The sequence below is a fragment of the Antedon bifida genome, chromosome 5 (genome assembly GCF_963402885.1).
Source record: "Antedon bifida chromosome 5, ecAntBifi1.1, whole genome shotgun sequence".
In the NCBI taxonomy this organism is placed as follows: domain Eukaryota; kingdom Metazoa; phylum Echinodermata; class Crinoidea; order Comatulida; family Antedonidae; genus Antedon; species Antedon bifida.
In genome coordinates this window covers 30,384,218-30,396,929 of record NC_136230.1, presented here as the reverse complement: position 1 = coordinate 30,396,929, position 12,712 = coordinate 30,384,218, and the positions used below count along the sequence as shown (strand labels likewise).

General features: G+C 32.2%; 3 protein-coding genes across 4 annotated transcripts; 1 reads left to right on the top strand and 2 right to left on the bottom strand.

Moving 5' to 3' along the window:
• Nucleotides 1-14: 14 nt before the first annotated feature.
• LOC144843613 (leucine-rich repeat-containing protein 59-like) lies at nt 15-2,943 on the bottom strand. Its single transcript, XM_078700481.1, has 6 exons — nt 2,793-2,943; nt 2,300-2,359; nt 1,892-2,155; nt 1,517-1,589; nt 1,117-1,281; nt 15-656 (listed from the first exon to the last, which is right to left on the bottom strand). The coding sequence occupies exons 1-6, from the start codon at nt 2,883-2,885 to the stop codon at nt 415-417; spliced, it is 897 nt and encodes a 298-aa protein (XP_078556607.1). The 5' UTR covers nt 2,886-2,943; the 3' UTR covers nt 15-414.
• A 312-nt stretch (nt 2,944-3,255) lies between these two features.
• Nucleotides 3,256-5,179, top strand: LOC144843620 (mitochondrial import inner membrane translocase subunit tim16-B-like). The gene is made up of 4 exons (XM_078700489.1): nt 3,256-3,390; nt 3,766-3,850; nt 4,107-4,315; nt 4,487-5,179. Exons 1-4 carry the CDS (start codon nt 3,388-3,390, stop codon nt 4,586-4,588), a joined length of 399 nt encoding a protein of 132 aa, XP_078556615.1. The 5' UTR covers nt 3,256-3,387; the 3' UTR covers nt 4,589-5,179.
• A 300-nt stretch (nt 5,180-5,479) lies between these two features.
• LOC144843602 (uncharacterized) lies at nt 5,480-12,557 on the bottom strand. Of its 2 annotated transcripts, none has more exons than XM_078700463.1 (6): nt 12,481-12,557; nt 11,667-11,794; nt 10,291-10,487; nt 8,046-8,362; nt 7,431-7,549; nt 5,480-6,873 (listed from the first exon to the last, which is right to left on the bottom strand). In XM_078700463.1, exons 2-6 carry the CDS (start codon nt 11,788-11,790, stop codon nt 6,221-6,223), a joined length of 1,410 nt encoding a protein of 469 aa, XP_078556589.1. In that variant the 5' UTR covers nt 11,791-11,794; nt 12,481-12,557; the 3' UTR covers nt 5,480-6,220. The 2 variants fall into 2 exon arrangements, with proteins under 2 accessions (XP_078556589.1, XP_078556590.1); XM_078700464.1 differs by having other exon boundaries at nt 11,667-11,791; nt 12,481-12,496.
• Nucleotides 12,558-12,712: the final 155 nt, after the last annotated feature.

Here is a 12,712-nt window from a genome sequence, read left to right as displayed (position 1 = left end):
AATCTGATTATGCATAATAAAGTAAACCAATTTTTATATTTGGCCAAAAAACAAGTTTATTGTGTTACCATGACAGTAAAAATCATAATAATACTGTACATAAAATTGAATACATCTTTTGAAAATTATACATTCTGAATACATAAATTATATTTTTTGGTAAAGACTAAAGCAAGTGCTGTATACAATTTGCTATGACTGATTTGATATGACTATGACCTAATTAATCGACAATCTTGAGTAGCCGATGTTTTAAGAAAAATAAAATTGTAATCATATAATTTCAATAAAGCAAATGTTGTTCTGTACAATTTGCTACGGTTATTACTGAGAGAGCCTAATCACAAGCTTGAGATGCCGATGTTTTAAGAAAAATAAAATTGTAATCATATAATCTCAAATAATTCTTATGCTTTAAGAGATGCCAGCTTGTTTTGCAACTTTTTGTACGTGCTTGTGAAGTTGGTCAACATAACCATTGAATACTTGACAGTCGGCAAGGTTACTGTGGCTGTCGCAGTAGAAAAAAATTCCTATCAACATCGCAACAAGTAGAAAAATGATGCTGAATAAAATGAACCAACATGAAACCCCTGATTTTGTATACTGTTTGTTATCGAATGATGTATCACCATTGCCTTCATAGCTTGTATCTTCTGTGAAATAAAAAAAAGATTGGATTAGTAAGAATTTTATATAGAATTTAATATCTCTATTTTGCAAGCCTGTACCCAGTTCCAACAAACCACCTTTTTCATTATGTTATTTGATAGGTACCATTTAATTTAAATATATTATCTTAAATCATATAAACTATTTAGTTTTATTTAGTTTGTTATATTAAGTTTATTTCTTTAATCCTGCTTACTAATTTTCTTTACTTGTTTACTTGTAATTTTTTTATCAAATCAAGTACGCACATTTAGTTGGTGATAAGTTTTGATTAGTTTAATAGCTATACCTTATGACCATTTTGACAATTATTTCGGTTTTTTTTTACAATAAAGAGATTATATATTGTTATTAGGCGACCCTTTTCAAACTAGAGACATCCAGCAGTGAAATGATGATAAGTTTAAATAAAGTATGTCTGTAAAGGGTAGAACAGTTTCATACCATCATTTTCTTCATCTGCTTGCATCTCTTCCAGTCTTCTCTGAGCCTCTTGCTCTTCATATACTCTTCGTCTCATCTCTTTTTCTTCCATTTTTTGCTTCTTTTTAAGTTCTCTCTTTTTTTCGTCTTCTTTTTTCTTTAGTTTATCTGTCTTTGCTTGTTGCTCTGTAATGTAATATTAAAAATGATTTTAATATTATTTTAACATTATTACAATGTTAATAAATCTCTGTATGAACTTTTCAGTATTTTTAATTTGGAGAACCATATTCTCAGGTGGAACTTGAACCAAAATTCTAAAATAAAAAGTTAATTTAGAATGAGTGTTACTAGCTTAAGATCACTACTAGCCTCATTATTTCTCCCACCTAGAAATAATAATTATCCTTTAAAAGCTAACCTTTTAACATTTGCAATTCTTTTTGTCGTTCCTTTTCGGTCTCCGTTTTCTTATTTTTCATATAAGCTAGAACCTATTGAGACAAAAGAACAGAAAATTAATGAATCTTTCATAAGAGTGGTAAATTAAAGAATACGTCTGTAATAAAATAACTTGAAAGTGAAATCATTTTTCTTAATACAAAAATAAAAAAAGTCATATTACTCAAAAAAACAGTTCTGTACAATTTTGTGAATGGATCTTAATTGAGATACAAAATCGAAAAGCACAGCCTGAGTGAAATGTACATAAACTTTGTTTTTAAAGATTTAATTATTAAAGTTTTTTATACTGTGTATTTCAAAATAAATAAAAATGTCTAAAATAAAACTTTACCCTAGTGGCACATATTTTGCACTCCTTATCATTCAAACAATCTCCTACTACTCTTCTTAATGATTCTTCTAGCGGGTTCTCCTTCATATCTAGCCATCGCAGCGCTTTCAACTGAGCAAAGCTGGTTGGCAATGTTTTTATTTGGTTACCAAGTAGATCTAAGTGTTGAAGTTTTGGTAAGTTACCGATACCATTCGGTAAGCCGGTTAGTTGGTTCTTACTCAGATCTAGTTTGATGATATGTGATAGTATTCCTATGTTATCCTTAAAGATTAAAGAGAGTAATACATTATGAACATTTATAACAAAATAATTTATGTGAAAAAAGGAATATGTTAATTTTGTTTATTAAATTGCTAATAATATATTATAAATTTATAACCATGTTTAAAAAAAGTAAAAACTTACTGGTAAAGTCTGCAGCTGGTTACAAGACAAGTCAATCACAGTTGCCTTTGGGAGAGCAGCCTAAAATGAAAAAGAAATATTTTTTTATTCTTGGGACAACAAAACAAAGACATTTTTCAATGAGTATTGATAGGCCTTGCCTACTAGCTATTATTCATGACCATGTCTATATACATATAATTAAATTTTTATATTGAATATAAATAATTGATAGAATTTATAAGTATTTTAAACCTTCGGATGGATCACCCATGGAGGTATATAAACTCCACGGATCACCATTAAGACTTTATATGTGAAATTCAATGTTCTATGTTGATATGGTGGGGGAATTCCCAAATTCATTAATCCCCTTAACTCAACTGGAAATATTTCAACCAATCAAAATTAAAACTGATGTAGACCAAACATGTCGATTATCGAATGCTGTTCAATATGTTTTGTATGTTGTTTACTGAGTTGTTAAAAGTTTCAGTTAGGAATACTAGCTTACCAATTCCTTCACTGGCACTTTTGTCAGGTTGCCCATACTCAAATCCAACTCTTCTCCATCCAGCTTGTCCTTTAAATTGTCTTTAGCAGGCATTTTAGCTAATTTTCTCTACTACTACTCTGCTGAACAACAAATACACGTCAGGCCCAAATAAAAAGTGAAACGCCTCAGTGCGTTCCACGTGTGAGTGTCAAAGTGCAGGATTTGGACGAAACCAAATTAATATTGGGTAATAACTAAATTATCTTTAAAAGTTTAGGTTGATGTAAAATCTATCAATATTGCTGTAAATGTGCTCTTTTGAAATCCGATGATAATATGTATTTACAGAAATACAATGAAGAAATAATGGTTTTTGTTATTTCTATTTGGGAAATTACCCAACTAGGTCTAGATACAACTCTGTCAATAGGTTGGCCTAGTTTTTTTAAACAGGCCTTTTTTGCATTCAGTTGTGTCAAAGGTCAATGCTTATGCAATGTGCCGATCAAGTTTTTTATCGTTTTTGAGCACACGATCGACGAGAAGAATAATATAAATGCAATACAAGTTATGTCAGTAGTTTGTCAAGTAAATATAAATACTTTTGTTTAATATGGTGAGTAATTACTTTATTTTGTATGTGTTGTTCAATAAGGTCCTATGCCTACTCTAATTAATAAATCACATTGCAGGGCTAGCCTCTAGCTAGGCCCATGCATGGAAATAACATGTGGGCATACTAAAAGTTACAGCACCGCCACGAGAGGCCTCTAGTCTACTACTGGCTCTAGGCTCACTACTTAGCTGGTGTAGCCTACGTGACCATCACATAATGTTATTAAAATTTCACTCAATAGTTCATCAACTCATTAATAAATTAAAATATTCCTAGGCCTATAGAAAGTATTAGTGATGAAGAAACAAATTCAACACATTTTTATCAATATTATTAAAATTGTTTTGTACTTTTTGTTTCTTTCTGAATTAAAAGGCAAAATACCTTGCTCAAATAATAGTGCTAGGTGCTCAAGTTGTTGGACGTGCATTTACCAAAGCTTTGCAACAAGAAATACAGGGTGAGTATACATTTACATTTTAAACAAATTCAATATTTTCTCATCTATATATTAATTATATAATTGTTGACTATTTCTAAAAATGTTTTTGAATGTTTTTAAAATTGTTTTAATTTAGTCAGTTTTTTAATCAAGTGGTATTTTTGAATATGTGAATTGTTACAATTTTTCATCAACTTTATTCTATACAGTAGCTTGTACATCACAGATAGTTTATCATTAATTAACAAAATATGTACATTGTTTTACATTACAGCGAGTCAAGCTGCAGCAAGATCTGCTGGTGGGGGGAAACGAGGCGCCAAAGCGGCTGCTGCAAACAGCCTCACAGGAATGACAACAGAGGAAGCACAGAAAATACTCAACGTTTCCAAAATTGATGAAGAGGCTATTAATAAACAATATGAACATTTATTTAAAGTTAATGATAAAGCGAAAGGAGGATCTTTTTATATACAATCTAAGGTACAAATTTATAAATAAATTATTTTTTATTATAATAATTAAACCTTTTTTGATGCGGCTAGTTGCAACTATAGTAAGTTCATCAAGTTTTCAAAACGTATCTACTAGTATCTATTTCATACTTTGCTATTTAGTTAAGAGTTTTCAGTATTCAAGTTTACTTTGTTTCAGATTGTAAGGGCGAAAGAAAGATTAGACCAAGAAATTGAGGAAGTGAATGAAGCAGCATCACGTAAAAAGATAAAAGATGGAGCAGAGAAACAAGGAACATGACAGAGAAAAAATATCCATAGGACTATTCATTCATAAAGAAAAATAAATTTGAAACATCTGTATGTAATATGAAGAAATGATAGTGGTCGAATGACATGGTGCACTGCTTACTATGCTGTGATCCTAGGTTCAATTCTTATGATTTGAATTGAACTACTTGAATGCTAATCAGAGCATTAACTCTACTTTTTGGAACCAAGAGTGTTAAATAGTGTGATGTATTTCATCTACAATCACAGTGTTGTATAATTCTTAGGGTATTTTTAGTCTCTCACCCTCTAGAGATTTGCATTTCATTCTATTCAGCATAAAGATGAATTTTAAAAACTTGATTCCATATCACAGCACCATTTTGCAGATTTTAGAACTAGCAAGATGTAAATGAAAGAGAGTATAGTTTCTCGCTGTTCAAATACAATTTTGCAATTCACAAGTATAACAAATGTATTTCTTTGCTTTTCAAACAATTTCACAGACGATGCAAGGTTTTGCTTCATTCAGCAAATTTGACTTGAATTATACAATAGTGCCAAATTGTATACTATAATTATATTTCAGCAATAAATTGATTCATCAGTTTTCAACTTTTAATTATTATATACTTTATGTTGTATATATGTCGCAGACTCGTGATATTTTGAGTTATCTCCCACTAAAATAATATATGGCTCTCTGTATAACTATGTTATAGCACCCTCTATAATTTGGATATGCTTTTAAAACCAATATTTCATTTTCATGTCATGTAATACATATTGATTGAACTCCCTGATATACTTTACAATTACTCTTTTACATCTTGGACATCCCTCTTGTAAATCCTCTTCCTTTTATTGAGAAATATAGTATTCAAACACACAATTGAAAGGAATTGTAAAAACACAATGTTTTAAGTTTATTATTTTAAAATATTTACTTTTTGTACATCATATTGTACATCAATTTACTGTACTGGTTTTTCCCCATCTATTGCCATGGCAACAAGGACAGTAAAATACATTTTTAATACTGTATTTATACACACTATGTAGCATTTTATATGTAACATTTTGGGTTTTTAATCTTTTGTAAATTTTGACAAAAATAAAGGTTATAAACATGCACTTTTTTAATTTTACCTTAAATATCTTCACTGATTTTTAAGGTCATTGCTTTTTTTTCAAAAAAATTTGCCTGAGGCATTACAAACTTTAAAACACTATTTACAAATACATTAATAATATAAAAAATACATATAATAATATAAAAAATATATTTAATAATATAAAAAATTTAATTTACTAAGTTGGAATCTAAAAAAATTGCACCAATTCTATAAAAATGTTTAGTTTCAGTCAGCAGTATACAGTTATAAAATAATTTTATATGGTGTTGCTGAAGGTACTCTCTACCATCCCACACCACTTTCCACCAAGCAAAGACTCATAATAATAACAATTGTCTTTGTATAGTGTCTAACCAAAACAAATTTTCTCATAAAGCGCTACGACCAAAATAAATTTCAAGGCTCGTCATTTCATATGCTATGAGAAAGAGATGGGTTTTCAGCAACTGTTTGAAGATATCAATAGAATTGGCATTCTTAATTGATTGTGGAAGAGTATTATCCCTACTCATGTTAACATAAGCTGTTTACTTGCTTAGTGTAGATATAACTGTAGACAAAGCTGGACAGTGCCCTGATTCCAATTGTTCTGATTTAATAAAAGGCAATTTAAGATCACCTTCATTCAACATAAGCAAGTTCTGTTCTTTGGCGAGTTGAGTCGATAATATAGAAGCGTTTTCAATTTTGGTAAATTGGCCCTCGGATTCGAGATTGTTGTTAGTTTTACTACAAGTCATAACCTGAGTTTTCGATAATATATCATGTGACTTTGTTGAATCTACAATGTTGTTTGGTGAATTTCCTTGTACGACTGATAACATGCGTGAAACGGGCAAATACTGCGGTGGGAAATTTAAAATATGAGGTAGGGATGGTGGGGTTCTTAATTTTCTGAGCAGCATTGGGTACACAACGTGCTGGTCTTGTGTCAGCAAAACGTCCGGTATCACTGCTTTAACTGGTTTTGATGACGGATTCTCCGGTTTTGAAATGTAATGGTTATGCGATCGTGCATGTTTTCGAAGTGAGCTTGGGTCAGTGTAGCATTTATTACAGTCGGGCGCTTTACAAACGTACGGTTTATCAACTACGTGTGTTCTGGAGTGTTTGAAGCGATCGCTTGAGTTGGAGTAACGCTTATTGCATCCTTTCACTGGACACATATACGGTTTTTCTCCTTCAAAATAAAGAAAAAATAAAATTAATTAATAGAAAACAGCTGGCTGTACAGACACTGTATTAGTATAAAATACACACAAATTGCTTTGTTTTTTTTGTTACAGTTCTGTAAATAGGCAGATCCTAAATTATACACAAAATAGGGTATAAGGCTCTGTCTACACTTTCAAACTTTATGTGACAAAAAAATGTGATGTGCCCATCTATGGATATGATGATGTCATATCACTACCATATTTGGGCACATCACACTTTTTTGTAAAAACTAGTTTGATAGTGTAGACAGAGCTTTAGGTTAAGTTCATCATTTCATGTTAAGGTCATATTCCCCACCCCATATTTCTGTAAAAAACGAGTTCTTCTGGAAAACAGAGACTAATATCATTTTATCTTATATTTGGCAAAAAAACTGTTGAAATTGATAAAGTCAATGTTATGACACTTCACATGACATTTGAGGAATGTTGATAAAGATTACAGATAAATTGATATTCAGAAAATGATAGAGCTACTAGTCTCATAATGTCAATAATCAAATTAGTGGCTTTCACATACCTGTGTGGGATCTTTTATGGATTTTGAGATTCTCTGATCGTGAGAAACATTTCTTACAAACATGACATTCATGAGGTTTCTCATTTGTATGTGACCGGACGTGAATACGCATCTTATATCTAACAAAAAAAGAATATTTATTATTATTATATATTTGAGAACTGTTTATATAAAAGCATTGACTTTATACATAGAGAAATTATAGATAAAATTCCTTTATGCTTTATACAGTACAGTATAACATTTTTTTAGGGTGAACCTACAGTACCAACAGATTTATTGTATTTTCAGGAAAAATCCATCCAAATATTAATACAGTACATGGGTTCTCAACAGTTGTCTATACCGTGGATCAGATTGTAATTTAAAAATAATCTTGTGAGCCAACAGATATAGAGAAGAGCTTAGTTACAACAAGACTTTGAATAGGACATTAACCCTGTTTTAACACTAGTTTTATTTATTTAAAAACATATTTTAGCCATATAAAATAGACTCGCAGGCCGCATTTAGCCTTTGGGCTGCCTGTTAAAACCCCTGCATTAAATAATATACACTTGGAGGACATCTGGGTACAGAAACTAAGGTAAGGTATCCCTTCCTGCTAAGACGTACTTTGCATTGAATTTCTTGCCGTTACGAGTGCAGCCAACCCATTTACAACTATACCCAGTCGCATCATCCAGCAAGATATGACACTGGTTCACATGGTTTACTAAATCCTCCTGCGTTGTAAACTTAAGAAAGCAATTCAACCAATCACAGCTGAGAACTTCAATCACATGATTATGAGTTAACTGTCCTCCTGGAGCGGTGGTGGATAGGCCTGATGCCGTGGTGATGGTAAATTGGTCAGCCACGTCCTGCATATTCACAAAGTCAGGTTCGGACAAATGGGTCAAAGTTGTGACATCTTGGTCTATGCTTTGAAACTGAATTATAAAATAAGTGCATTATATTTATGTATTTACCAGTAAAAATAAAACTTTATTTTTTAAAGCTATGACTATACTTTATTATTGTATTTATTGTACTTTTTAAGTTGTCAAAGTGAACATTCACAGTAAAAATGAATATTAATATTAAATGATGATATTGTCATGGAAACCATTGATTTACTAAATGAATTTATTTTGGATTATTGAGTATACTCATGATAATCTTTAGTTGTATTTATGCAAATTTCTGATGCCTAACAACAGTCTACCCATGTGGTCTTGAGAGAAATGAGGCCAGTAAAGCTGTCAAAGCCATTTAACATTTTGAGAGTGAATAGTGTGTACTGTATGATGTCGTAACCTGCCAATAGTGTGTACTGTATGATGTCGTAACCTGCCAATAGTGTGTACTGTATGATGTCGTAACCTGCCAATAGTGTGTACTGTATGATGTCGTAACCTGCCAATAGTGTGTACTGTATGATGTCGTAACCTGCCAATAGTGTGTACTGTATGATGTCGTATCCTGCCAATAGTGTGTACTGTATGATGTCGTAACCTGGCAATAGTGTGTACTGTATGATGTCGTAACCTGCCAATAGTGTGTACTGTATGATGTCGTATCCTGCCAATAGTGTGTACTGTATGATGTCGTATCCTGCCAATAGTGTGTACTGTATGATGTCGTAACCTGCCAATAGTGTGTACTGTATGATGTCGTATCCTGCCAATAGTGTGTACTGTATGATGTTGTATCCTGCCAATAGTGTGTACTGTATGTCGTAACCTGCCAACATCATCACCAAACATCAATGACCAACTCATCATTAGTAAAATTATAACAAATTAATTACATTATTAAAATGTAGGCCTATTGCATGTGAATGTTTTGAAATAAACACATTATTCAAATGTACCCTGGACTTTGCCATCATTGCCATCAGCATCCAAATATTTAGATAACTAGATTTACTATTATGCAGTGTTTTCATATACCTCCAACAACCTAATACCCCCTGCAGAGATATTCCTCATGAAACAACAGAACAGAATACACAAACCAAGACTGGACTGGTAATGAAATCATCCCTGACACAATTCCTTCATGTTTACAAAATTAGACCCCCTGCTGAGTCCTCATATTTGCACAAAATTGAGGAAAATTGCAAGAAACTCAGCCACCAGTTATGTCATTTATTACGTTAAGGTCAATCTTCGGACCCCCTGCTGAGAAATTTCAATTGAAAAATTATAAGTTGACTGAATTATGTCAGATTGAGGGAGTTCATTACACTCATGTATAGCAAAAAGCATCCACAACAAAATATATATATTTTTTAAATTCTCTGGAAAAACTGAAAATATCTCGCATATGATATTTATTCATTTCATTTTATGACACAATAAAGTAAAATTGTAAAACTAAAGAAATGAAACAGGGACAACCACAAAACAAGCAAAAAAGCTTTTACAACTGGTGGTAGTGGTAAATATAACTAATAAGATGAAATATAAAGTGTGTACTGAAATATAATATACCAAAAAAAGTGAATCCTGTATTATGTTATTCAAATATGAACAAAAAATGTTAAACATTTTTACTGTTGACAGTTAAGTATTATTATTAGATGCAAAACAAAAAAACAATCATAACTTTAAGATGGACTGTCAAATAATTAAACTCAGGTTGTAACAATTTTCTTATGCAGTTTTTGGGTTAGGTGAACAATTTAAGCCCAGGCTAAAATTAAGTTTATTTAAATTGGATGAAAGGTGTGTACAGTAGATGAGATGACCATTATGAACATCACCTAATACTAAATACATCCATCTATTAATAGTTATACCATGATGTTCTATATGGCCATTAAACTAAAGTTTTAACAATTAGTCTGTAATTATTGATAAAGATTTATACTTACATTCATGATGGTCTTGTCTTGGTCCAGTTTGTGTTCAGAAGCTGCCAGGGATAATGGAAGATCCGTTATAGGAGCAACAGTGAAAACCACGGAAGAGTCCATTATTGTTGAGGTAGAAAGATCCAATGGTTTAGAACTATTTATGTTTGTTGCATTAGTTGTTGTATTATGGATTATACCATTCATCACAATCAACCCTGCAAATAAATCATAATCCATTAGTAATTTGAAGGAGGTTGGTCTGCAAGAGATAGAAAATGGAAAAAAGGTTTGCATAGAGTTTGGAAAGCTGTGATTCTCAATCCCAACTTTTCAAGAAGAAATAGATTAAATGAAAAAGTTTATTTATTTATTCTGTATTTAATCATGAATAATACCACCAAACTTGCGAGTTAGGATGACTATAACGAGGCATTTAATAAAAAGGCAAATGAAATCAAATTTGCCTGTTTTAATATTCTTGAAAACTCCAGCCCATTTAGGGGTGCAAGAATTGTACCCTCAGACAAGAAGCAATGTGATTGGCTAATACTTTCTTTGTGCATTTCTTTAGTGGGTAGGAAACAACTGATATAATATTACTATCACTGATCAGTAAAGTAAGTTAAGTTTCTTGTTTTTTTAATATTATACAGTATTATGTATTATTTTGCAATTTAAATAGGAGAAATTCAGAAGGAAATTACTTTTAGTAAAGTAATTACAAAACAAAGAATGTAAGTTTCACATTATTTGCCAAATGTCCTTTTTAATTTAGTTATTGGTAAAATTAGCAGTTAATTCAGTTATTTTAATCACTTTACCATTTAACTGAAGTCATGCATGTTACAGTATTTCTGTAGCATATGTTTAATCCATTGACATGATACATCCATTACATTTACATGCTGCACCTGTTATTTCTGATTAAGGTGTACTTTTTAATGAATTTGCCTTTTATATCTGAAGGCTTCATTAATTTTACTACTGAGAGTTATATGTTTCAAAAGCGACTGTAGGGCCAAGCTTTTTGTTAACACTTGGCACTTAAAGGTCATATCATCATTTTGCCCATCAGGTTGACATGACCTGAACCTCCTACCTTGATAGTCTGACCTTATTTTACAACTCCCTAGTCTGACTAGGGAATTACAACTCCCTAATTTGACCAGGGAATTGCAACTTCCTAGTCTGACCTACGACCAGGGAGTTGCGACTCCCTAGGCTGACCTCTGACCAGGGAATTGCAACAACCTAGTCTGACCAGGGAATTGCAACTCCCTAGTCTGACCAGGGAATTGCAACTCTCTAGTCTGACCAGGGAATTGCAACTCTCTAGTCTGACCAGGGAATTGCAACTCTCTAGTCTGACCTAGGTGTGAAAGTGTACATATTACCTTTCTCTGTTGGTAGCAGAGTGATGGATTCATCTTTATTAATCTTGATTTGTTCATATTTACAATCTTGCTGCTGAGATTTGTCTGATTGTGTTGTTGATAAACCAATGCACACCTCCTCCATACTGCTGGTGGTGGAGATTAAACTATTGACATTTAATGACCTCAAAGTTTAGCTCGGTCTACACTATCAAACTTTATGTGACGTATATGCCATATGCCCATATGATGTCATATCACTATCATATTTGGGCACATCACACTTTTTTTTGTCAAACTAGTTTGATAGTGTAGACAGAGCTTTATACTGTAACATTTTTGTGAGAAATCTCTACTCTTTTGTGTGAGTTTTCTTGATGAAGGTTTTGGTGTTCTTATGTGTTTGCCAGACTAGAACATTATTATAGAAGGGTGTTTGTAGAACTTTTATTATTAACTTCCTAACCTATATGATCCACTGGACTGCCAGTGTACGGTTTTTAGTAGTGTACCTGCCTCTCCCCAGCTAGCTGTGGAGAGGCAGGTACACTACTACTACTACTACACAAGAGTTTACTGCTACTGTAAAACTAAGCCGGGAACGTCACCTCCTCGTTTCTCTCCACCCATACCCATACTGGCTACTTATTTAGGCCTACTTTAATACTATCTGGGGGAGAGAGCGAGAGGCTATTTCTAGTATATATATACTCTTATAGTAGTAGGCCTAGGCCTAGAGTTATTAGGCGCTTTTTTTAAGCTGTTGAACAAAAAGACTAAACAAATCATTAATATTATGCTCTATTATTTCATGGATCGTCCTGCTTTACTTTACCTGGTCGACCAATTAGTTGAAACATAGAGAAATTAATTAATTAAATTCTCCTCTTTCGTGGATTGAAAACAAAAAATACCACAATGTGTATTATTGTTGTAGTTTCCACAACCAGACGTCTAGCTTATCTAAAAAAGACACGTTCATCACGTCGCCTATAGATGGCGACGTTTCATTTTTTGTTAACAACTGCAAATAAAAAAGTGAGGATAAAACTTTTTTAGTGGACTAA